Here is a 27,238-nt window from a genome sequence, read left to right as displayed (position 1 = left end):
TTTCATGAATAGAATCTCATGATTCAATGGAATACTTTCTTAAAAATTGCATACTGTTCTCATAGGCTATTCACACCTAATTAGGAAAGTTTAATCTGTCATCTGTTGAAAATGTGCCATATGTATCTTTAAAAAATAAGACCTACATGTACCATTTAATTTCACCAAAAACTATATATAAAATATGTTCTTTGTGTTAAGAAAGGAGCCTTATTCACTCTTCAATAGATTTTGGAAGGGAAAATTTCCACTTGAGGGCAATTTTCCGCTCAGATACATTTCTGGACTCTGTCTCTTGACATCTTCATGATGCCCTGTGCTTTGAATGCTGTCCCTCCTACCCCTCTTGCATGGGAAGTCATTTCTAATCCCAGTTTGAAGCATTATTGTTGGTTTTTTTCCCCCCCTCTTGAAGTCGCTTATGTCAGAGTGCATTCTGACCTCAGGCAAATCACAGGCAACTCAAGTACTCCACAGACAAACCTTAATTTGGTAGCACGGCCCTTGATGAATCTGGGAGGAGTGATGGAAAATTCTTTAGGTCCATCAGCTCAGAAGGATGTGTACATCTTCTCCATTCATCTGGGGCACTGGTGACTGAACAACTCTTAATTGTCCCTGGTGGATGATCTTTTTTTCTTTTTCTTTTATTTCTTTGTACTTAATTATACCTTGACTCAAAATATCCAGATGACTGAATAGCCATGCAAGGGCTTTGGCATGAAAGTGGGCTTCTGGCATACATGCCAATGAGCTCCTGTTTTGAGGAGAGGATATAAGTGGAAAGATTAAGTGGAGAGACAGCTCCACCCCTCTAAGTCTTATTCCTATGTTCCATTCAAATCTCGCTAGCCTGATTTCTGTGGGGTCCGGGCTTTGGAAATTCTCTTTTTTTCATGGATGTCTCAGTGCACCTTGTTAAACCAAATTTGGACCCCAGCCTGTTCATCTGGTTCCAGCTCTGCTGATTGGTTCCAGTTTCCTTTCTCATTAAAGCCAAGATAATCTGGCACCCACTAGTCAGGCATCCTCAAACCTCTGGCACCAAGGTAAACCTGGAAGCCAGTGGGGAGGCCCAGTGACCCAACACTCCCATTGCATGGTAAGAGACAGTTGCACTGTAGCCAAAGGAGCACTGGAGTAGGAGAAGAAGAATGGACATCATGCCTGGTCTTTGCCTCTACTGCCCCTGCAAGTTTAGGTCTTTGTGAGATTCCCTGAAATTCTTTCCTCAGCAATAAAATAGTGGTTTAAACTAGACATTGTTGCAAGTTTCTACCAGTTGCAAATAGTAAGTATATGAAAAACAAAAATAAATATGCCTCCTTTATATCTGTTGTTGTAAAAATATGATCACACTTCAACTGTGCTAGCTGTAGCATATTCTACTGATGCCTTACATAAAATTACAAGCTGGGCATTGTGGTACATGCCTGTAATTCCAGTACTCACAAGGTGAAGGAAAGAGAATTAGAGGTGGAGGCCAGTCTGGATTGCCTATGTAATCTTCGGGGTCATTTGGAAAAGTTGGAAAAGGCACTTGCTGCCAAGTCTGATGACCTGAGTTAGTTCAGTCCCTGGAAACTACTTCCTGAAAATTGTTCTTTAAACTACACAGGTGTGCCATGGTCTGAGCACAGGAGTGTACCTACACAATAAGTAGAGAAAGAAATATTTTTAAACTTATTTTATTTATGTATGTACTGTTCTGTCTGCATATAGGACTGCATACCAGAAAAGGGTGCCAGATCTCATTACAGATGGTTGTGAGCCACCATGTGGTTGCTGGGATTGAACTCAGGACCTCTAGAAGAGCAGCCAGTGCTCTTAAAGTACTGAGCCATCTCTCCAGCCCAGAGAAAGAAATATTTTTAAAGGAAATAATGATAGCTCCTATAACAAAATAAAAGAGTAACAGCATTCTTATTCCAAAGGAAGAGAGTAGCTCTTAGCCCCACATGCTCTGATCTCTGAAACAAGGGTAATAATATCTAATTCAGAATTGTTGGAAATCAAATTAAATAATCCCTGGAATCCCTAGCACTTAGAACTGTGCCATACAGACAGTAAGTATTCAGTGAATATAATTAATATCCATACAAAAGTGGAAAGATTAAACAACTTGGAATTATGCTAGGAGTTATACTACAGAAACAAATTGCAGCTGCTGTTCACATCTCAATGTGAGTAATAGAAAAGCGCCTACATATATCCATGTGCAATCTGGTTTTCATCTCAGCTGCCACCGCCGTATACCAAAGAGAAGGCTTTATTGATAAATAGTGCTAGATCAAGGGAGTAGCCTATATAGGAGAGAAATAGGGTTTGATCCATGTTGTACACTATACATACAAATGAACCCCATGTGACTCATGGGCCTATTTAGGAAAGGGTAATCATTAATACACCAAGAAGATGGCAAAATAATAATCTCACAACCTTATGGGAGCTAAAGATTTCTTAAGCTAGGCATGAAAAGCACGATATTTAAAAGATTAGATCCATTATTGTGGTGCATACCTTGAATTCCAGCAATGGGAGGCAGAGACAGGTAGATCCCCAAGAAACCCTGTCTTGGAAGAGAGAAAGGGGAGGGGGAGGCTGATAAGCTATTCTTATAGCACATTTACATCTTTTGCATGTATAAATTATAAATATAATTTTTGCTTTGTCTACTGTGAAATTAGAACATAGTTTTCCTTAATGCAAAGAAGTGAATTGAATGAAATTGAATAATTAGATCCAAAAAGTTATTTAATATCACTAGAAATAGTAAAAAAAAAAGTATCTCTGAAATGAGAGAAGAGAAGAGCCCTTCCAAGTTTTTATCACTAGAATATAAAGTGATGAGCTTTTGCCTCTCAGAATTCAAAGTGAGAAAGAAAATTTTAATTTCAAGTGAAAGGAAGATTGAAACTGAATTAAGCAGTGGGTAATTAACACATAGTAACTAGACATTTAACAGTACCTATATTCTTTGATATATATAAAATTATCTTTTAAATTTTGCTTTTAGATACTAATAATTATGTCTTGTTAATTAAGAAAAATAGAAAAATCCATAAATAGCTGAGTGTGGTGGAAGCTGCCTGTGATCCCTGTCCTTTTTGAAACTGAGGTAGGAGGATCCAGAATTCTAGACCAGACTTTGCTACATAGCAAGCTGAGTTTGAGACCAGCGTGGTTAAGTGACAACTTATATCAGAAACATGAGAAAGGGTGTGCAAAGACATAAAAAGATGGAGGAAGCGAGATGAGGAAGGATGAAAATGTGCTAAAACTCTGTAGTCAAACTTACATGTGGGCATGTTGAGCTCTGGGTTGAGTGCATTCAGTGGGAATCATACAGTACTCACTGTACCACAGAGCAGAGTAAGCCTAGGGCCCAGGACAGCCGTGTGTACCAGAGAAGTGTCTGAAAGTGCTTGGAACAGGCGTGTCATAGACTTATACAAACTGGAGTCTTACTTCTGGCTTGGAAACAGTTGTTCTGCTTGGAAAGGGTATGCACAGTGCCTGAAGTCACCTTTTTGTAGAGCCTGCTGGCAAAGTGTTGTAGTTGTTGCCATCCCTAAGAATCAAGTATGCCAGCACCCATTTCATGGCCTCTGCCCAGGCTTGCAGGGAGCTGTGTATGTATTGTAGACTCAAAGTTGTGTGGAAGCAATTGGAAGTGTATACAGTATATTGTCTACATTTAAATTGCCAGTAATCTAAAACTTAAATGAGAAAGATGTTTATCATGGAAAACTTAGAATTTACTTTTAAGCATGAAGAAATTCATGGTCCTGTCATTCAAAGGAAATCCCTTCCATCACCTTTGCATATCTCTCTCCAGGCACTTTTAAGCCAGGTTTCCAGGTTTTTGTTGTTTTGTTTTTCTTCTTGGTGCCTCTGAAAACAGTTACAAATGTGGACTATGAAGTCAGGAATGATCTCATTTTCCAAGGTCCAGAAGTCATCATTGGGGACATTGTCATTCTATTCTAAATTATAACCCTCTTTTGTCTTTTTGGCTTCTCTTTTTTTAAAAACTTGTGCTTAGCTGGATTTTATCCTTCTCAATTGGCCTTTCCTTGGCCTCAGCCTTGCAATTTATTTATTTGTTTGTTTATTTATTGTGTGGGGTGGTGCTGGTGGAGGGTTTTGAACTTGCACAAAAGCCTGCTGACAGAGTATCATAATAAAATTCTTTGTTGCTTCTGCAACTCTCAAACCATGACCAATCTGCCGCATTCCCACCCTAGTAGCCCACCTTGCCCTAGCTTGTGTTGCTTTCCTTCACTAAGTTTGTAACTACCGTCAAGGGTCCTTCCCCACCCCTTAGCTTCACTGTCTTGGCATTGAGGAAGGATCGAATGTATGTGCTCAGTGCTGTCCCAGGCCTGACCGGCCGACCCGGCTTTCCCCACTCACTTTGGAGACGCCTGGAAATTCCCAGATGTTGCCTGTGCCAGCCTCACATGTTCAGCCCCTCGTCCTTCTTCCTGTTACTGAAGGAGGCCATTGCTCAAGTCATTTGGAAAGGGAAAAGTGGAATTTACTACCTGGGTGTTCCTCTTCCATGCTGTTCGTATAAATTTAAACTGAGATTCCTGAGAATTAGATTGAACATGACAAAAATTGCTGTGTGGGCAGTTTCGTTGAGTACTTGCAGATTGATAGAGCTCTTTGTAACAATGAAGGGGAAAGGTTCTCTAAGCTGCCTAGTTCCAGAAGGTGAGCTCACCAGTTAAGGAGTTTGTAACTAAAGGTCCTCTTTAACCCTTTGATCGATAGCAAAAAAAAAAAAAAAAAAGAAAAAAAAAGAAAAAATCTACAAACTCTTCCAAATCTGGCCTTGAGGGGCACCCAAGAAATTGTGCCAGACAACACCCTCCTCATGCACAGACCTTGCATTGCATTTAGATTTATGTGTCCTGGAATTTTTCATTACTTCAATTCTTTCTAAGTTTAAGAAATATCCTCAAATCCTTAGCACATCACGACCATGGAGTGCTGCCATGGCATGCCATCCCGGTGGTCAGCGTTTGTGTGAGAACATTACATAACGAAATACCGCACGGAACTGGAATTCGTCAAGAGTTTGAATTGTCCTTCTTACCTAGCAACTCCATCAGTGTTTCCATCAAAGTCAGCGGGACTTTACTTGTCCCAGCTAAGAGGGAGTTTATTGTATGGCCACAAGGTGATATAAACCCATTTGTTTTTTAGATGTTTAGTCGGTCTCAAAACTTAAGGAGAACCAACCCAGGCCAGGGCCTGCATCCTGGCTGGATGAGTTACCCAAAGTAAAGCCCTTACTGCTGACTGTGTTCTCTCAGCCCCTTTGCTCAGCTTATCTTTTCTGAGCTCTTGAAGCAGATTTCTCTCTTATAAGTTGGGAACACTGGCCATAGTATCAAGAGGGTAATCCCCAAGAGCAGTGTGTTCCCATCACAGGTTGGATGGGAGCCTACTGAAATCTGTGTTGGGGAGTAAGGGAGTCCTGTAGGTGATGCTTGTTTTCCTCCTCTTCCTGTGCTTATTCCACAAACTACTCGCCAAACAGTTCATTTCTTTACCTGTCAACACCATTCTTCAGAAATCAGTACCTCCTTTGGGGTTACTGTGTGCAGTTTGGTATCACCATAAACCCCAACAATAGACCTGTGGTATGCATAATGAGGCCAGCAGTCAGAAGAGAATGTAACCTGGCACACTGTTTGTCTTTTACCACTCTCCAGTGGCTTCCCATCTTGGATGAAATAAAATCTACATGCTTCATCCTGGTCCAGCAGACCAGGCTACTTCACTTGGCTCGTACTGCCTATCTTTCCTTCCTCCCTGCCTTCTCCTTGTTCCTTAGCCTCCTCAGACTTGTCTTGCCCCTAGCCCTTTGCTCTGGATATGCCCTGCCAGCTGTCATTTGGCATGGTCCATTCTACATTGTAGACTTTAGTGTACTCCTCAGAGAAGCCATCATAGCTAACCTCGAGACACTCGAGCATTCTCTCCCATGTTGTTACTTTATCCAAAGTCCTTTCTACTATCATAAGTAGACTTCTTAATCTTGTTATTTATTTACTTGCGCCATTCTCTCTTCTAGAATATAGACTCCATAGAAAGGACCTTGCCTATCTTCTTTATGAATATGCCCAGCCCCTGGAAAAATATTTGACGTGTACATGGTAGCATTTGTCAAATGGCTGAATGAGTGGTGGTTGTTGTCAAGAGCATGTTTGGAAAGAGTGTTAGGATTGCGAGATAATTCAAAACCAAGCTGTGTGGTGTCTCACCTGAAGGGGAAAGCTCCAGAAGCCCCATGTGCTGGCAGCAGTCACAGCTGTTGCTATCCTTTGCCAATCTTGTTCCACTTCTTCTCTTAGCCAGATTCTTGTTCCCTAAGGACATGGGCTTGTTGTGAGCAGCCTATAAGCTGGAATTAGAGCAGTAAGTAAAAATTCTAGGGAGATGTGTTTTGACTTTGAAAGAGGGGGGAAAAAGCACATACTTCCCTTTTTTATCCAAGGATGAAGTAGACGACACTGGGAAGTCCTGACTTTGAAGTCACTGAAGGATGAAGACTCAGACTGGGTGTTCTGTATGCAAATCACCAAGGGACACCTGGCATTGCATGGGCAGTTAGAGCAGCCACTGTATACAACCCTACCTGCCCTAGGGCCTTTTTCACTTTCCTGTTCATTCAGTTAATGTGAAGCACTGGCTATATACCAAGCCTTTTCTTTGTCCTTCAAGCTGATTACAGGGTAGGGAAGTAACTGACACTGAACATGTGGTAACTGGTGTTGGGAGAGGGGTAATAAGAAGCTCTAGAAGGGCACAGAAAGGGGGATGGTGATGGAACTTGGCCATCAGGACATTCCTGCCAGAGAAGTCCTCTCTTACCCTCAGATGGAGTGTGAGGGACAACAGGAGCTGCTAGAACAGGTGAGGATGAGCTCGCGCATGCATGCACACACGTGCAGACACACACACACACACACACACACACACACACAAATGCATGTGTGCACGTACACATGTATGCACACACGGGTGGAAAGACAGAGAGACAGAGTAGCTGGAGTTCCAGGCTTAGGATCCATGCTGAGGAGACCCATCACAGTGGGGAGGCAGAGAGCACTGAAGAAGGGAGGGCCAAGAAGGTTAAAAATGCCTGGGATAGGCAGGTGCCAGGAGGTACTTTATTGGCTTCAAATTAATTGCCATGTAGTGGCAAAATGGGATGCTGAGAGGAGTGGAAGTGTGGGAGCAGCAGGATTCCAGGCCTATATTTTGAAAAGAGTACTGTCTTCTGTGTGAAGGATGCGTTTGTACAATGGCAGGGAGCAATGAGGAGCGTGGAAGTTCTCCCTTAAAGGAAATAATTATCATTCTAATAAAGTGGGGGATGGTAGGGAAGAGGTCTGGGCAGATTAGGAAGTTTGGAAAGCAGAGTGCTGTGTGACTGGTCAACAGAGGCCTGAGTTGGTTTCCTTTGGTCTTCTCCATGAAGGTCCTTTGTTGCTTTAGTTGAGGGATGACCCCACCTCCTGGAGCAGGAAATGAATTTGCTATGGAGGATTTGTGTGAGGTGCCTGTAGGGCAGCTAAATGGCACTTTCTAGTAGACTTGTGCATGTGTCAACTGTGCTTACAGAGATCTGGATGGGTAGACCAGTGTCAAGAGACTAAAGCTCAGAAGTGAGTAGATTGGATAATGCAGTTAAAGTAGACTTAGCAGAGAAGTTAGCTTGGCAAAGCTGCGAGGCATGACACAAAGGCATGGATGGGACAAGCAGAAAAAGAAAAGTGAGAAGGAAAAGTCTTCAGGATTCAGATGCCGCTGTAAACTCAGGATACAGTGACATAGCTCATTAGTGACAAAAACAGTGCATGCCCTGTTCAGGCTGCTGGAACAAAGTACTTCATGGCCCGTGCATGATAGAAACTTATTTTTCACAATTTTAGAGACTGGGAGGGTCAAGATCAAGGCACTAACATGTTGCCCAAGTGTCTAGTGAGGGCCCACTTCCTAGTTCATAGATAGCATCATTTTGCTATGTCTTTGTATAGTGGAAGGGGCAAGCCACTGTTTCAGATACTGCTGTGGGGTTTTTTGGGGTTTTATTTTTCTTTCAAGGATGGAATCTACAGCTTTGAGCTTTCCAAGGAAGGACTCTACCACTGAGATATTTTCTCAGACCCTGAGATCTCTTTTATGAAGATGGTAATCTCATTGGTCTGGGCTCTGACCTCATGGCCTAATCACCTCCCAAAGGCCCCATCTTCTGATTCTGTCACATTGGGGATTAGAGCTCAACTCTAATAATATTCAGTTTATTATAGCACAGATTGTTGTTTCTTGCGAAGAATGTTCTGTTGAAACTAGAAGGGCCTGTGTCACCAAGGCACATTCTCAGTAGTGGTACAGGCACCCTCAAGTGACCCAGGTCTGGAAGGGCCCAGTCTTACTGTAGCTAAGGGAAGACTGCCAATGCCTCCATCTCTGCCACCCTTGCCTGGGCAGTCGTCGATGGTGGCCAAGCCTCTGGTAGTTAAGACAATCACTCTGCTTCTAGCTAAAGCTGACTGTCAGCTAGAGATTTAGAAGGGAACTGCCTGGGTTTCCAGGACTTACTCTTCTAGTTAAAGAGAACTGGAGTTAATGGCTTAGTGGTTGTTCCATAATCAGGCCCTGCTACAAGTGGTTAAGGAGCTTGGCAGTGAGAACCAAAAGAGCCTTCAGGGACAGGGGTGTGGCTGTGAACAAGGCTAGGAAAAGGACTTCTGAATCCAAAGCTAAGAATGTGGCTTCCCTTGAGTCATGAATGATAGGGAGGGTTTTTGAGCTGTGGCCCATTGAGACAGAAAATTAGGTTGTTTCATCTTGTCCTGGAAGTGACTGTGGATAGAGAAATAAAAGGCACAAAAGCTCAGGAGGCAAGCTGGCTTAGAATTGGGCTTTATCATATCCTGGCTGGGTTACATTGGACCAGTGATTTGCAGTCTCCCTTAGCCTCAGGTGATTTATCCATGCAATCTGTTGGAAATGGTTGCTGTCGATGTTAGATTGTACTCAGAGGCCCTGGCACAGAAATATGTTTTAAAAGGCAGTCATTCCTGCTATCCTAATTAGCATTTGAAAGGATAGGATTGAACCCAGGGCTTTGTGCATGATGGGCAAGTGATGTTTCATTGAGGCACATCCCCAACCCTGATTAGAATTATTATGGACATCATTGCCAATATTATGTTCATGTAGTTGTCATAGATTACAAAACACTTTCCTATTTTTCCATCAATTATACTTCAACTCACTCCCATATGCTTTTGTCCTCTATCATATCTGTATATCTGCTAATTACATTAGGCCCAGTCTTCCTTAAAAGGAGGAATCTCCATGTATGGATGCCCAGTGCTGGTGTCAACCAGAGGCTGTATTCTGTATATTATGGGTTTATGTAAGAATGTCCTTCAATGGGACTAGAGAGACAGCTCAGCAATTAAGAGCACACGTGTTCTTTGAGGACTCATTCAGGCAGCTCACAACTACATTACCTCTGCCCTAGGGGATTTCACATCCTCTACTCGACTTCATAAGGACTGCACTTGTATATACATACTCACATTCTCTCTCTCTTCCTCTAAATAAAATAATAATGACAATAACATCTTTGAAAAGAGAAGACCCTCTCCCATAAGTGGGGTTCTTGAGAACAGAGCAAGTGAGCACCTTGAGGATTGCCCCACCTTTGAGGATGTTGAGAAGTGGTTGCACCAGCTGAGAAATTGTATTTGAAGAGATAGTTTCTAACCTGGTTCTACCCTATTAGTATTTTACATTAGTGAAGAGGGTGAGATTCCCCTCAGGTCATTCAAAGGGATGTTTGTATTCCTCTGAGCTTTGTGGTCTCTGTACAAAGTGGGACAGGCAGGAATGGCCTTGGGAAATTCTCTCTGCTTTCACTGCTCCTCAAAACTCATGGGAATCCTCTTTGCCCCAGTAGATAGTAAACTAGTTTTTATTTTTAAGAAATTTTTATATTCTTTTTATAATTTATTTATTAGTATTTTATGTGCACTGGTGTTTTGCCTGTGTGTATGTCTGTGTGAGGCTATCGGATTCCCTGGAACAGGAGTTACAGACGGTTGTGAGCTGCCATGTGGGTACTGGTAATTGAACCCAGGTCCTCTGGAAGAGCAGTCAGTGCCCTTAACCTCTGAGCCATCTTTCCAGCCCCAATGTATTCCTTTAATAGACAGTAAGAAGGAACATTTTTAAAAACATAGTACTAGTCCTCACTGTTCTGACAGCAAATGCTATCATGCCTGAACTTTTGAGGTGCATATTTTCTTTCATAGAATAAAAACTTAAGTGCCACTGTCTCAAGAGTTCTGCAAGTTCACATTATGAAAATATATGGAATAAAATATTTATTTAGGGTTTTCATTTTTAAAAAATGTCCAAAGTAGAGAATAAAAGAGAGTCTTTTGCTGGGTTGAGAGGCTCTGCAGGGAATTCAGAATGAAATTCAAGTCCGTCAAATATATTTAGATTGGCCTCCACTGTGTTTTATCTCCTGTAATGAACTCTTTGTCAGTTTGTCAATTTTCACTAAGTTCAGAAAGTTCATGTATAGTAACACAGAGCCCAAGTTTAAAATTATGGTTTATATCATGATGTAAAAGTCATCTCTCTTTTCCTTTAGTCAATATTTACCTGTGAGGCCCACATATTATAATCCTGACTTCAAAAGAGGACCCTTTATTTTACCTTCTTCAAGTGTTGGTTTTAAATATTTAAAATATCAGAATTTAGAAGTTGAGACATCCAAGACTTCTGCCTTTGGTCGCTTGGAGTAAAGTTCCTAGAGCATCGGGCATAGCAGGCGTGTTCTTTGCAGTGGCCCAGCAATGTAGCTGTGTGTCATCAGAGTGAGGCTGCTTAACATGGAGCCAGGCTGTTTCTCAGGCCAGCTCCCCAATCAGACTTTTCCCTGTGGAAAATAAGCCCATTACGTCATCCCATTGCAGCCATCGGGCTGCTTTAGACTTGGTTTCTTCTTTGTAAATGCTGCTAGGTTGTGCAGAAAATCCCAAACACTTAGTAGGAGGATCTCTGTGTGTCAGAATAACTGAAGAATAAATTCTATCCTTGCCTGAACTCTTCATTTTAAGCACCCCATTTTTAAAAACCGAGGGAAGAATTATTAGCCCCTAGAAAGGAGGAATAGGAAACCAATAAATGTCCCATATGAAATATCTGATGGGCCAGTGAGATGTTTCAGTGTGTAAAGGCTCCCGTCCCCAAGTCTGGTGATCTGAGTTCAATCCCCAGGGTTCACATGGTGAACATTCACATGTACATTGTGGCATGCTCACCCACCACCCATGCATACACATACGCATAAATAAGAAGGTATTTTTAAAAAAGAATTAAGAATGTCTGATGCCCTAGGACTTGTCACACAGGCCACCAGAGGAGCAAATGGGGGCATGCTAATAAGCTCCTTGATATCAGATGAGACTCTCAATGACTCAGAACTGAAAGAATATTCATTAGCTCAGGAATGACCAAGTAGACAAATAGACTAGGTTCAACCTCAGCTGGATCCCAGAGTTCAAATGAGGTCACCCTGGATTTTTCCCTATTTCTTAGACTTGTTTTGTTTTTTTGTTATTTATATTATTTTGAGTTTGTGGATGAAGGTTGTCTGGCAACTACAGGCTTATGTTGTCCCTCATTTTGGGTTAACAGGAGAGACCCTCTTGGATGAAGTCTAATGTTGGTCCTGAAAACAGGCTCAGAAAAATTCTGTTTGTGCCGTATGCCTATTCCAACAGTAGTCACTGTCGACAGGAATGGGGTATAGTGGGAATGGATCAGGTGCATGATTAGTTTAAGCACCTTCAAACCTGTGCTTGTATCTTCAATGACTCTTTCTCCAAGCTAGATGCTTGTTTTATTAACATATTCTCTTCAGATGCTCTCCATTTTGTGTATTTCTATAAATAGATACATAAGTATATCCATATATGTATTACATGTGTGTATAAGCCACATGTATGCATATTTATATTCATATGGCATTCCATATTTATTAGCAGGACATTCAAGAGTGAATCTTACGTTCTAGACTACTTCTCCTGTGGCGCTAAGGGACAGTTCCACCAACCTAGGTACTACCTCTTTGGTGGACCTAGTAGGGATTGGACTATTGGAAGAAAGGAGGGACAGAGAGGAACAAGCAAACTATCAATTCTATACCATAAATATTGAGTGCCCACTATGCACTGGCATTCTTATAGGCATTGAGCGTGGACAGTCTAGAAAGGCCCTGTTTGCTTTGTTTACTCTGTTATGTCCAGAGAGGTAGACAAGGAACATTTAAGCCAGTGAAAATATGCTATGATACCTGGCAAGTATGAGTATTTTGGGGACAGACCACAATAAATGTCATTGGATACACAATAGGTGTTTAAACAGACAAGTGAAGAGAGTCTTGTTTGGAGACCCTTTTTAGGTAAAAAGGTTGCTGATTGCAGATCCTGCTGAGATAGCCTGAGCATAGCAAAAAGAACCAGTCAGACAGGCTTCTGAATGGGGTAAGGTAAGATGGAGGCATTCAGAGTAGAAAAGTTGTCATGGCAACTGCATCCGCAGTGTGTGAAAGACAGGCTGCAAGGTTACCAATGTAGGTTGAGGTGAGACCATGCATGGGCATGAACAGTGAGCAAGTTTAGAAGCATGACAGCAAAAGCATGGAGGGCTAGGTGAGTGGATGCAGGGCAAGATGGGCAGGTCAAACTTAGGGCTGGCTAAGGGCTGTGGCTGATGGAAGTAGACGGAAGGCAGAGCTTCTAGAAACAGTGCCTTGTGCTGGGTGTTTAATACCAGCACTCGGGAGGCAGAGGCAGGCGGATCTCTGTGAGTTTGAGGCTAGCCTGGTCTACAGAGCGAGTTTCAGGACAACCTTCAAAATAATACAGAGAAACCCTGTCTTGAAAACAAAAAAAGAAAGAAAGAAAGAGAAGAAAATAAAATAAATAAATAAATAGTGCCTTGCAGGTTTGGGGAACCAACTCATTTCTTGTAACCTGAAAGGATTAACTTATTACCCACTAGGTCTGTCTTTTGCAAATGTTGTGATGAATTTACCCAAACACAAGAAGTCTTCAGAGATGGGGAATAGTTTGTGAAGATTGCACTCTCATTTGTTCACAGGAAAAAGCTCTTCGTCTGTCTGGTGTAGAATGAGGAAAGTGACAACAGCACAGTCTCAGGAGCTAGAAGTAGCAGGCCAGACTAGAACAGTGGCCCATGCTTCAGGGCCTAAACCTGTGAGAGTGATGCACACCCTTAGGAAGGATCCCGGGAGGGATTCTGCTAGCTTTCCAACCAGACTGATGCTCCTTCTTATCCGCTTACAGGAACCTTTGAAGTGGGCGTCCACATCGCTGACGTGAGCTACTTCGTTCCGGAGGGATCCTCTCTGGATGTGGTGGCTGCTGAGAGAGCCACAAGTGTCTACTTGGTTCAGAAGGTACACACAAGCCAGCTTTAAATTTCCTAGAGTTTACAAAGTGTCCCATTTAGTATTCTTCCTTTGTTTGCAGTTTGTGAAGAACATGTCTTTTCTGAATCTTTTCACAGATCTAGTTAGGTCTAAAAGACAGGCTTGGCACAGGGAATATGCTTGCCTTCTGTCACCACACATTTTCTTGAAAGAAGCCAAAGTTTTCATCTCAAACCTCATCTTCACAGTAGCCTTGTCACAATCCTCCAACAGTGGTCAACTTTCAAACTGTTACTCCAAAGAAAGACGTAAGAATCAGCTCACACCAGATGCTTTTTGTATAGTTTGGATAACTATACAAAAAGATTGGATAATGCATCTAACACTTCTACCGTTAGATGTCTCTCACCTCAGCTATGAAAGGAAGAAATTATATCCCTCCTCAGGGCTGGGAGATGACTCAGTAAGTAAAATATTTGCCATGTAAGCGTAAGGACCTAAGTTTGAATCCTCAGCACCCACATAAAAGCAGGGTATGATGATGTGCTTTGTAATACTAGCACAAGTGGGAGAATTGGGGAAGATCCCCAGAACTCACCAACAAATCTAGCCAATCAGTGAGTTTGGAGTTCAGTGAAAGGTTCTATCACATAAAATAAGGTGGAAAGGAAGATAGCCAATGTTGGTGTTTGGTCTTTACACACTTATACACACAGAGAGAGGGAGGGGAGAAAGGGAGAAAAATAACATCCATTCCGTCTTATGTAGCTGGCACATCCCTACAAGTAACTTTGAGAATCTATCCCTTTAACAAGTATTTTAACATCCTTTTAACAAGTATTTTCCAAGCACTAGGTATAGAAGGCATTGCAGTAGGCTCTGAAGACAGGTGTAAATAAAAGAACATGTGTGATTTGTCTCTATCCTCCAGTGTAGGTCATGGTTTCTTTCAGCTTTTTTGTTCTCTGATGGTATGCTCCTCTGCTCATTTTGACTCATCTTATTATGGGCTGTGTCTTGACATTGACTTCCTATCTGGCTTCCATGGACTCAATAGCTTGAACCTTTCCTCCCAAATCTCATGCTCTAGAACATGACTTTGGGTGTTTGATCATTGAGTGTACCAAGGTAAAATGCCTGCCCCTGCTCCTGCCAACCCATCCCAACACATTCTGGGAACTTGCTTGACCCTAGCTCTCAGGGACCAGAGACTAGCCAGGTGCCATATTTACTCTATTCTGAGAATTTCCAAATGTTATTGCCCAGGAAATGGGTATAGCTACCCATTCTTTCTCCACTGCAAACTGCCTGTGTGCCCGCACTGTTGGCAGAAGGAACACCGGGCTGTGAACTCTGCCTCACAAACAGTGTGTCCTCATAGTCTGGCTGTTCCCTCTTCAGATCCCTGTTTATTTTAGGTAGAAGCTGCAGAGGACCAAGAAAGAGTTCTTCCAGGGTCTGGATTTTCACATAGCTTTGGGCCCAAACGTTTTTATCCTGTTTATAAAACAACATTTCCCTTTCTCTTAGTTCTTGTTGGTTTTTCTTGCTCCCTCCACAATTTAACAAACAAGGTCTTGAAAACATCTGTATTCCTGGCTCTTTCTAAGCTCCTACTTCTTGATGCTCTCCAGAAAGGTTTAGTCCTTTGGTACTGTGTTGTCTAGATGCTATTAAGGCAGTCCACAGAGGCATACACAGTGGTAAACAAGAGAGACCCTGTCTCAAGCAAGTTGGAAGGTGAGGACAACCACTCAAGGCTGTCCTCCAACTTCCACAATACACCATGGAATGTGCATGTCTTCATTCACATACACCAAAAAATGCACTCACATTCACATGCAATGTGCGTGTGCATGCATATGTGTATCTATATCTATGTGCACACCCACTTTTGGGGGGTGACCTTTATTCAATTTTGTATCTTTATTTTGGTATCTAGACTACACATCTTGAAGAGGAAAAAACATATTAAACTCCAAAGTCCCCTTCTTAGCTTGACCCTCTAACAATGCAGTTAAGATACTTGCACACTAACTCCACTTTACCTGAAGCTGAAGGCATCCTGTGTATACTTCCTGCCTGACAGTGATACTGGCAAAACCCTGCTTTTGCCTGGTCCAGACTTGCAAGAAGGAAGATGAGCTTCCAGAACCCTTGTAGCTACAAAACTCTAGTTTTGTGATGGAAAGCTCAATCTTTGAAGTAATCTGTTATACTTAAAGGCTGTGTCAAATGAGTAAATGTGAAACACTCTCCATTTACAATAGTTTAACTCTGTTCTTCTGATCTGATGAGTTGATAACTTTAGACACCATTGGAACCTCTTCCTCTGAGCAGGTGGCTTTCTCTTGTCTTGTAGCTACATTCTCCTTTTATAACCAGGAATTGTGTTTCAAAATTAGAAACAAAACAATAAAATTGGGTTAATAACCAAGTGTTTCACTTGCTGTGCCCTTTACTTTGGTTTTGTGACTGTCACAGTTTGACTGTCCCTGGAAGTGCTGGTTGGGGCTCTGCTGCTGAACTCTGAAGGTGGAGAGCTGGTGGAAGAAGGCCTGGGAGCCTCCACTGCCCAGCCCAGCCCAGCCTCCAGCTTGGCAGGAGCTCGAGGCGCCGGCCCGCAACCTTGGACAGCAGGAGCTGTGCATTCTGATGCTTTTGAACCGCTGCTCTGACCTTTCTTCCTACTCGGTTTTGTTTCTTAAAGGACTGTGTCCAGGAACGTTTCTGCTGTTTTCACTTTACTTTGCCTGGAAAGGTCCTCTTAAAAGCTGGGTGAGCTGCCTTTCCCTGTGCATATTCTCTGTTCTCTCACTTGGCCAAATCATTTTTTCCCAACTCTTGTCACTCCAGGGAAGGGGGTGGGCATTCCGGTTGATTTCCCATCTATAGGAAATGTGGCTCCGACTTCTTTTCACTAGGATGCTGGCTTATAAGTGACTGATGGTCAGAGTTACAATCTAAGCTTGGTTTGGGGAATGATCCCAGAGAGTAGAACAATATACAGCGGAACCAATCTTGGGTCCAGGTCCTAGCTCACTGGCTTTAAATGAAATTCTTCTTGTTGAGATTTGACTCACAGGGTAAGGATTCAGTGACTCTTGTTAACAAGGAAGCACAGTCAAGAGAAAGATAAATTTGAAAAGTGTCTGTTTAAATTCTTAAAAGTCACCCTTTCTTTTTGACAAAGATGGTTCTGTTAGGATGAGGACAACTGTGTATCTGAACTTGAACCTATTCTTTTCAGAGGCTGTGACATCTGCTCAGCTAATGTCTTCTCTGGGAAAGAAATACAATTTAATTTTAAGTTTTAAGGTAATTAGAAAAATAAACATGTGAATTAAGTTTTAAAAGAAAGAAAATCTAAACAGTTGAAACCTAAACCTAAACTTTCTGTCTACTGGCCCAGGCATGCATGTTATTTTAGGTGTGAAACAGCTCGAATGAAAGCTCGCCCATAAATCTCGAGGATATTTTATTGGTAGTGCTTTATAATAGAGATCAAAGATTGGGATTGGAACCCTGTCTTCATGTAGAGTCCAAAGAGTTTTAAGATGTTTCTTTCTGACACCAGCAGATTGTTGGTGTTGCTGTTTTGTTAATGTCAAGCTGTGTAGCAAAGAGTTGATCAAATTCTGGGCCATGGAAGTGTTGAAATGAAAAAGGAAACCCTTTAAGCAGAGACGTTGGCTGTCAAACATTTTATCTATTTCCTTTAGGTTTCTTCAGTCTGTGAGCAGGGAGCTAGCTGAGCATATCTTGGTATGAAAACTTCTAAGTCCTCAGAAAAGAAGAAAGTACCAACTTGCCATCTGGGGCTCACTGAGGATGTGAGGGGAGGGTTACTTCAGGAGTAGCTTAGCTTAAGAAGACAGTGTGTGACCTCTCAGACAGCAGAGACCCCATTACTTGTCTGGCCTGATGTCACTGCTCATCCTTCCTGTCCCTCCGCACCCAGATGATTGATTCTTCCCTTCGGTGGCCCTTTCAACTGGTCACAGGGCTGTCCTGGCTCACCCATTGCTGAACTTGGCCAGCCTGCCTGCTGTGGCTTTTGCAGATGTTTCTGCTCACTGAGGCTCATGTAAGATTTCATAGTCTTGTTGGTGCCCCCACCCAGCAGTATTGGGCAGTGGTGTATTGACCTAAATGACCAGTTCTCTCAACTCTCCCCAGCCCTGGTCCAGAATGCTTAGAAAGTCAGGGTCCTGTCATCGCTCCTTTTTTCTACAGCTAGCCTTTAAGCTCAGTCTGGACTGAGCTTTGGGCTTAGGTCTGAAGCATTCCCCAGATCTCTGCTTTTCTGCTACCAGTTCTATCATTCTTCACCACATAGCATTACTGAGGACCACTGTGCCAGGTGTCAGGATGAAAAGCTGAGAGAATACTGGCCCTGCAGTCCTGGTCCTGGTCAGTGTGTTCAGAGGCTGGAGAGATGGCTCAGCAGTTAAGAGTTCCTACTGCTCTTGCAGAAGACCCAGATTTGGTTCCCAACACCCACCTGACATCTCACAACTACCTATAACTCTAATTCCAGAGGATCTAAGATTTTCTGGCCTCTGTGGTAGTACACAGAAGCTCACACAGGCATGCACACACATGAACAGTAAATAAATAAGTTTAGAGGCAGTATGTTTGAGGAACAGCATGGAGTGTAGACTGACTGAGGTATGAATTACAGGGTTGCCAAGAAGGGAAGTTGGAGAGAGACCTGAAGTGGCAAACTAAGAAGCATGGGCTTCCTTCAGGATTGTAGGTTATGCTGGGTTTCTAGAACAGTTGAGTGACCTTCTTCTAAGGAGAAACTCACTTGAGCACTCTGTAGAATTCTCCTTTAGAAGAATTCAGCCATAATCGGGGATAGCATTTCAGTACCAGCATCCCTTCCATACCACTGTCCCATGAAGCTTTGAGTAACTGCCCCCAGAGATCCCTGTTCATAGAGTTTGTCCGTACTGTTGTATCTAGCTGAATGGTCACCCCCAATTCCAGAATTCCCTATCCTACAGCAAGAAGGAGGGAGAGGAAAAGGGTAGGGGAATGGAGAAGCTATTTCTCCAGGTACTGCTGCTACCAAATCAAGGTAGATAAAGAGGGCAGAGTCTCCTTAGTAGCTCTTAATACATATACTCCATGTCACTGATTGTGAGGACCCAACCCTGATCTTTTTGTGTTTTGCTTTTGTTGTAAACTTGAGATCTTATTGTATAGCTCAGTATCTTCCTGCCTTAGTCTCTATCATCATATCCAACCTATAGGTCTAGTTTTTAGTGAAGACTTCTTGGCCCAACTAAAAGTATATGGACCTCTTTCATCTATAAGAGACCCAATTCCAGTTGCTGAATCCAGCTCATCCAGCTCATTGATTCCTGGGAAAGGTAAAGGCAATAGAACCTACTATAAATAGTATCCCTAAAACAGAGAATGTAGTAATTACTAGCAGATCACCTTCCTGATAATCTGATTGCAGGTTATCACTAGGTAAGGTGTAGTAAGAAAGAAGATGTTTGGGCTGGAGAGATAGCTCAATGATTAAGAGCACTTGCTGCATAATCATGACCAAACTTTAGAGATATCCCAGTATCCAGGTTAATACAGGTATCCTAACAAAACACCTATAACTCAAGCTCCAAGGGATCTGACACCTTCTTTTGGCCTCTGCTCATGCACAGGTGCACACAGCCACAACCACACCCAGCTACATTCACACACACACACACACATACACCAGCACCATCATACACACATACATACATACATACATATGCTTAAACATAAGGAACATACAGAAATCTGGAGAAAATAAGGGAGGTGGTTTTGCTTTAGCAACACACATACTAAAATTGGAATGCAGAGATTAATACTACCCTTGAATAAGGCTTACAAGCAGATTTTAAAATTTTATTTTAAAAAAATAAAAATTACTGAAGTAAACTTTATTGTTCTCTTTTCTATTAGTACCATGAAATATCTGAAGCTATATATGAGGTTTATTAAGTTCAATTTTTCGTCTTGGGTTTTTGTTTGTTTGGTAGTTGTTTGATTGGTCAATTTGGTTTGATTTTTGTTGTTTGGTTGTTTGTTTGGTTTTATTTTGAGACAAGGCACTTTGTAGCCCAGGCTGACCTTAAACTGTCCTAGTAGCTGAGGGTGACCTTGAAACTCTGATCTTCTTGCATCTACCTTCCAAGTCTGGAATTAGAGACACACGCTGAATTTGAAGTCTGAAAGTTCAAAAGGCCTAGGGTCATCTCTAGTGAGGGTTCCTCTTTGTATCACCTCAATACAGATGGTATGGTATTGACAAGAGCTATGTAAAAAGAAAAGATCATGTGGTAGTCGGGAAGCTAGGCTGAAAGGAGGAGCCAGAACCATAAACCATTTTGAGAAACTTCAAGTGAAGATTCGGAAGGTGTTAATTGGAGAAAGGAATAGAGTCTAGGGTTAAGGGCAGCTCCACCCTTGTGCTCTGACAATGGGGGAACCAAACCTGATGAGCAGGGAGTTCACTAATAAGAGCTGCAGGCAGTTAGGGCAGGCTTAAGACAGGGGAACAGGTATCCCTGTAAAGTTAGTGAAATAGGCTCAAGAGATGGTTGGATGGAAAATACTAGAAAGGGCCTGAGTCTCTTCCCTGTGTAGAAGAGTTGAGGTTTTCTGCTGAGAAAGAATGAGAAGGTAGTAGGGTAAACTGGAGGAGAACAGTAACAAATGAGAAGCCTAGGGAAGATGCTATCAAGGCATGACAAGAGCTGATCCATACAGCCCAGCACGTTTTCTGTCACCATCAGTGTCCAGCCAATAGAGTCCCCAGAACAACAAAGGCATGCTATGAGACTGGCGCTTGATTTGCAGTTAGGACAGTGGGATTTGGGCAGCTAGGGAACTGTGATGGAGGTTCATGTTAAGCAGGGAACATGATGAATGCAAGGCCAGGAGGAAAATGTCAGGGCCCAGGAAGCATAGGCACCAGCCCTGTGCTGTTGGCAACAGGAGTTTCTCTACAAAGACATCTTTCCTGGTTATCCTTGGTGCTCTGCACCTCACTCAGGCACAGAATCTCTCCAGATGCTGTGACAGGCCTCATACAACCCACATGCTGCATTGGATCAGGGCACCTCTCTCCCACCTCACCTGCCTGGGCAGGCATATGAGAAAGTAGCTTTTAAGAGAGGCCCCACCTCACCAGCATTCTTCCACAAGGAAGCCTGCTGCACTCTGGGTTGAGCAGGAATGCATGCACAGTGACCCCTGGAGGACCAGTGGATTTATGAGAGACTGTGATATGCCAAACCACAAATGTGATCATAACCTCTTAATTTCGTATCCTTTGAAAGACACAGGCCTAACCACCTATTTACAAAACTGGATGAACATGGGCTGTTTCCTCTGAATTCCATCTGATTTCTTCCCCAAGATCTAGTAGAAAATTTATTTAAAAGGACTGTCCTTTAAAAATTAAATACAATTATGTTACCATTGAATCTTCATGAAACTTGAGTTCTTTGGCATCTGACCAGTGGGAGGAGCAAAGCAGTTTTGATAACCTGGGTAGCCACAGGGTGTGCTGGTAGTGTTTTATTATTTTTTTTAGTAGAGGGTAGCCAAAATCCTTCCCTCTCTACTGAAAGTACTAGTTGCCGTAGACATTTTTGTGTAAAGATGCTGCTATAGAATTCTGTCAGCAAGGATTTCATGAGAGAGAGAGAGAGACAGAGAGAGAGAGAGACAGAGACAGAGAGAGAGAGAGACAGAGACAGAGAGAGACAGAGACAGAGAGAGAGAGAGAGGGGGGGGAGAGACAGAGAGTAAGCAGAGAAAAAACCCAGGTTATTCATATCATAATAGAAGTCAGTCATATGCATACTGACAGTGCCTACTATTTTGGGGCTACTAGATAGAGGTACAAAGCCAGACCTCTCTTGTTCTTGGGGTTTCCATAGCCTGGAGGAGTGGGGAGGCACCTAACAAGACATGGGGATGCAGTGTGGTCAGGGCCTTAGGAGTGATGTGGAAGAGCAAGGAGGGTGGAGTAAGAAGCTTATTCTTTGGGAAAGATCAAGGGAAGTTATAAAACAGTACATTCTCTGCCTAGGGGAGTCTGGATAAGCCATGAAAATGGCAAGGAGCTGAATCTGGAAGGATATGCCAAAGTTTGCCTGGAGCAAAGTGTCGGTCGGGAAAGGTGTTCCAGAAAATGGGAACGCCATGTGCACAAGCTGGAGCAGTGAGCAGGCAAGGCAGGTGAAAGGCTTGCAGTAGGAAGGCCCAGGGCTAGAGCCATGCTTTTAGAGGGGGAGCCTGGGAACCAGGAGAATAAGGAAGGTTAAGCCAAGGGGCACAGGGACTTGGACACTAAGAGCTAACTTTTATTGAGCATTTCAGAGCTATTTCACTTCAAAGAAAGCTTAGGTCCAGAATCGTCCTAGCTTACTGCATCATCAAGAAGTGTGGGGGCCCAGGGTCTGACTTGAGGTCTCTGTGTCAAAGTCTTCTTATTTTTTTACACCTGCCACCACTGCACTACCTTCAGCTGCTTGATGGTCTTAAAACTTAAGCCCCACCCAGCTCTTCATTTATACATAAAGTTTTAGTCTCATACTTGTTTATAAAAATGCATCAGGCTTAATAAGTATAATAAGCATAAATTCATATTTAAATGTGTAGTAGATCAATTAATAGAAAGTGTAGCTTTAAAAAAAGCTTTTCTACAGAAAAATCTTGACAGAGAGGCTCCTATGCCAACATCTTACAGTGCCATACTCTGTAAATCAGAGCTAAGAGACTGCCTTTGGGACACTGAAGGTGTGGGTGTAAAGATTTCACTAGACCCAAGATAAATGAGAAATGGGTGTTTATTGGGGAACACTTACACAGAAAAATACAAAGAACCATGGGAGCATTTCTCTGCCCTTCCTACCAGATCGGCTGACCCACCAGAAAGAGCATGCAAACAGAAGCCACGCCTCAAGCTTCCCTTGTTCTACTTCTGCCTTCATCGTTACAGCTTCACAGACAAGATGCCTACAGGACCTGCTGTTAACTATACTTCATCCTTTATTTAGATTTCACCTATTTTTTCCAACAGTGTTTTCTGTTTCAGGATCCATTCTAGGCCCATGATACAATGACTTTCTTTTGACAAACATTAAAGGATGATGTCCTGAGTTGTGTTACATTATCAGATACTCAATCTTGTGACTTAAAGTATGATATTTCCTTGAACAAATGTTGTCTAACTAGAGAGAGAGAGAGAGAGAGAGAGAGAGAGAGAGAGAGAGAGAGAGAGAGAGAGAGAGAGAGAGAGAGAGAGAGAGAGAGAGAGAGAGAGAGAGATTGAGAAGCTCTGGACTAATTGCAGTAAGCATGCTGATTAAGCAGCCAGTTTCCATAGGACATCTGGTGTCATCGTCTGATAATGCAATCCAGAAAAGAAAGAAGGAATGCACACCCAGAAAACATGGATGAACTTTGCTCAGCCCCATGATAATGCACACACAAGAAAGTGCCATATATTTAGAGTACATTTTAACCCATCACTAAAGCTAGTGGGATGCTGAGGATATAGCTTGCCTTACATGTACAAAGCCCTGGATGAAATCCCCAGCACAGCATAGGCCAGGTATGGCCATCCATGCACACCTGTGATCCCAACACTTAGAAGATGGAACCGGGAGAGTCAGAGGTTTAAAGTCTTCCATAGCAAAGCCGTCCTACAAGACAAGCCTGAGCAGCACAGGATCCATTTCAAAGCAAACAATCAAAAAACAAGAAAGCAAATAATGTGTCGTTTGGATTGATGGTATAAAAAACAGACAAGAAGAAGTAAAAACTTAAAGAACATTTTCATATAGAAGCTGTTACCAGAAGTTAAGTAGTTGTTGAGTTTTTTCTAGGTATTAAAACTCTAGAATACTGCTATAGAGATGGGCAACTATTAATTTTTCATTACCAACGTAGGCCATGGGTTCTTGAATTTCCACTTCTATACTAAGAACACATCCTTTATGGAAACAGTACAGTACAGAAACTCACATAGTGAGAGAAACCACAGAGATTTGTTTTGACTTTAATAATAAAGAAATTTGCTAAATTTATGTAAATACAGTGTAACAGCCCTCCCTTCTCAGTGAATTAACACAGGGTTCAACAGTGTATGTCAAGTTGGCTCACAGTAAATGTGGGAAAGAGATGGTTTACATACAATGTAATTCGAGTTTGGGAAAGAGAGCAGGTGGTGATATGTAATCAAGAAAAATATGGGAGAAGAAATCAATTTGAAGGCAGGAGGAAAAAAGGGGCATCTTGGTAGGGGGGACACAGGAGGAAATAATTTTGTTTCTGGTATTTGGGAAAATGCAAATAATTTCAGAGACAGTTATCTGTCGTCATTTCAAAGTATATTAAGACAAACTGTTTTGTTAAAGAAGTATGCCATACAATTTTTGTTGTTTTTGTTTGTTTGTTATTGTTTATATAACCCTAGCTGGCCTGGAACTCCATGTAGACCAGGCTGACCCCAAACTCACAGAGATCCTCCTGCCTTTTCTTCTGTCTTCTGCATGCTGGCATTAAAGCTGTGTGCCACCATAACCAGCAAGATCCATTTATTGTGAGATTAAAACATAGTAAGTAAGAAAAATCATTCAGGCTTTTAAAACTCTGCAAAATGGGTCTGGCAGGTTTGCTCAATGGAAAATGTACTTGCTGCAAGCCTAATGATCTGAGTTTAATCTCTAGAACTAATTTCCCCCAGACTGCCCCCTGACCTCCACAAAGACACCATGATATATGCCCCCACATGCAAAAATAAATAGTGCACTTTTTGGAAATATTGCAAAATGGGTGATTGGTTAGCCACTGTTCATTTATGAACCTGAATTTATGAACTTCAATTGTCATAGTTATATTTTATTATTCTGTTTATACTCCAACATAATTTTATAATTTATGGCATGTTCAATTACTAAATTAAATAACTGATGATATCACTTTGATAAGACTGAGGAGTTTACATTGCCTTTGAGTTTTTAAGTATGTTGTTCAATCAGAATAGTTATACCCTGAAACCTCCCACATATACTTTAATTATTTATTTTTATTTTATATATATGAATGTATGTGTACCATGTGCCTGTCTGGTGCCCATGGGGCTGGAAGAGGGCATCAAGAGTCCCTAGAAGTGGAGTGAGCTACTGTGTGGGTGCTGGGAACCAGACTCAGTTCCTCTGCAGGAGCAGCAAGTTCTCATAGCTGCTGAGCCATCTCTCCAGCTCCCTTCTCCCATAGACTCCAAATTATCTCCAAATATCTCATAAACATTTAATGCAATATTATATTCTATTACTTAGGGGATAATGACAAGAAAAAGGTGTATATATGTATTCCCTACAGATGCAATTTTGAAAGTGAAGAAACCTTTCCAGCCCTGGCAGAACCTAATGATCTAGAGGTTGAACTGTAACCACAACGACAGTGTTTGTTACTGCCTGATACCTTCCTCTCCTACACCCAGTTCACATTCCCTTGACGCAGGAGCCTTTGGCAGAGCCTGGAACACAGTGCTTTTTCTTCAGAGGTTTCTAGAAGTGAGCCTCCTTCACCTTCAGCTCACTCTGGGAACTTGTTGATCACCAAAGCTGTCTCTGGTCTGTGTCTCGGCTGCCTGAGCCAGACTCTTGCAGGTTGGACGAGGATGCTCAGAAACTCTCCTATGTTCACAGGTGGTCCCAATGCTTCCCAGGCTTCTGTGTGAGGAACTGTGCAGCCTCAACCCCATGACTGACAAGCTGACCTTCTCTGTGATCTGGAAGCTGACCCCTGAAGGCAAGGTAACAAATTGTAACAAATTGTCATTTATTCTCCACTTACCACTGTCCCATCCCGTATATCATGGTAAGCATCCTCTGTGTGTCTGCACTAGACTGGAGTTTCATGGTGAATGGATGCAGTCTGGGGTAACTGCTGTAGGGAAAAAGTCTAGGGACTCTAGTCTCAGAAGAGCCAGTCCTACATAGGAGGCAAGACTGGCCCTGCCTACTGCCTGTGTTTACCAGCTAATGACAGCACCAGTTGTGAGGTGGGAGCTTAGGGTAGGAGATGGGTTCCATAAGGGTGGGTGTGCATCTGGAAAGCCGATTAGGAAGCCAGGCATGAATGATGGTGGCAGTGTGTGTTTCTCTAGCATGTCCTCAGGAAGATGGCAATGAGGGCTACAATATCCTGTGAGATGGCAGGAAATACAAAGACTAACAAAGATTAGTGGAGTACCACTTCCGTCCTAGTGTGCGGTAAGGAAAACCCAGATGATGGAGAGTGTCCGCAAGCATTCCCTATGCACAAGGAGCAAAGAAGCTGGGTAAAGGTGGCACTTGAGAAGCCAGTTCCCTCCCCAAAGTGAACAGCTGTAAACATAATAACAGGGCCCTGTTTGAAGACCTAGGGCTTGCGAGGCACAGACTTCTGCAAGACTGGTTGCAAACATCATGAAAGAACATGGGAAATGTATATGCTGTAATAATAAGTGTAAGTGAAAAAAAAAGATGCTTAATTATGAAGACTTTCCAAATAAATATGGAAGATTGAATAACCACATTGACTTTTCATTCCATCCCAAAACCTCACTAAAACAACAGTAAAGAGATTTTAAAAAAGAAAAAGAAAAAGAAAAAAAGACAAACCCACAAGGACAAAGAAAGTGGGAGAGGAGACAACAGAAACAAACCCTTGGCACCAGGAGAGCAGATGGATGAGTGGTAACTGACTTAGCAGTCCTGAGAAAGCCTGATCCTGAGCCAAGAATGGAGGAGGCCAAGATAACTCTGGAAGGTGGGGGAGGGGTGGGGGGAGTGAGGCTGAAATCAGTATTGGTGGAAAGTTCATTGCAGATTGACCCTACTGGTCTTAACACAAGACCCAGAGGTTTTCTTTTTTTTCTATAGACAGTGCAAATAAAGGTGTGTCTGAAGCAGGGACACCTCTCTCTCTCTCTCTCTCTCTCTCTCTCTCTCTCTCTCTCTGTCTCTTTCTCTCTTTCTTTCTCTTTGTCTCTCTCTCTCCACCCCTCTCCCTCCCTCTCTCCCTCCCTCTCTCCCTCCCTCTCTCCCTCCCTCTCGTTCCTCAGGGGCATTGAGGTAAGTCTTAACATCTGAACTCCAGAATTCTTGGGGCCAGGCCTATCCCCTGTAAGTCAGGAGGTGGGAACACCTTCCTCTGAAGAATCTGAGTAATGAAGAATAAATACTCAGCATCCTTTAGGACCTTACAGCCAGTAGCCCAGCACTGTCCAGGGCCTCACTATGTAACTGTAGCTAGCTTGGAACTTGCTTTGTAGATCATGCTGGCTTGGAACTCACGAGATCACAGAGCTCCACCTGCCTCAGCCTTCTACCTGCCCCGTCACCATGCCTGGCTAAGGTATTTCGCCTTCATGCATGAAGAGACAGCCAAGTGGAAAGCGTCTTTTCTGAAATAAATACAGCAAAGCACATTTATATGAGGCCACTGGCAGTGTATCTAAGGTCTAACTCTAATGCACAGACTGACTTAGTGGAGCCCATTCTACATGGAGAGATACCTTGCTCAGCCTAGACACAGGGGTGTGGGGGGTGCCTTGGTCCTGTCTCAACGAGATGGTGGTATAGACTTAATAGACTTCCTGGGGGAGGCCTTACCCTCTCCAAGGAGCAGATGGGAGGAGTCTGGAGTGAGGGGAGAGGAAGGAGGGGGAATTTG

General features: G+C 42.7%; 1 protein-coding gene across 3 annotated transcripts in view; it reads left to right on the top strand.

Annotated features, from left to right (window-relative positions):
* Positions 1-27,238, top strand: part of Dis3l2 (DIS3 like 3'-5' exoribonuclease 2) — a 330,069-nt gene that overhangs the window by 237,389 nt on the left and 65,442 nt on the right. For all 3 annotated transcript variants that reach the window (XM_040753119.1, XM_040753118.1, XM_040753120.1), the window contains 2 exons: positions 13,416-13,528; positions 25,228-25,335. In XM_040753119.1, coding sequence (XP_040609053.1) covers positions 13,416-13,528; positions 25,228-25,335 — 221 coding nt within the window. The remainder of the gene's footprint in view (positions 1-13,415; positions 13,529-25,227; positions 25,336-27,238) is intronic.

This window comes from Mesocricetus auratus, unplaced genomic scaffold, assembly GCF_017639785.1.
Source record: "Mesocricetus auratus isolate SY011 unplaced genomic scaffold, BCM_Maur_2.0 Super-Scaffold_100010, whole genome shotgun sequence".
NCBI classification, from domain to species: domain Eukaryota; kingdom Metazoa; phylum Chordata; class Mammalia; order Rodentia; family Cricetidae; genus Mesocricetus; species Mesocricetus auratus.
The sequence above is the reverse complement of the archived record's forward strand: the minus strand, read 5'-3'. Positions and strand labels throughout refer to the sequence as shown.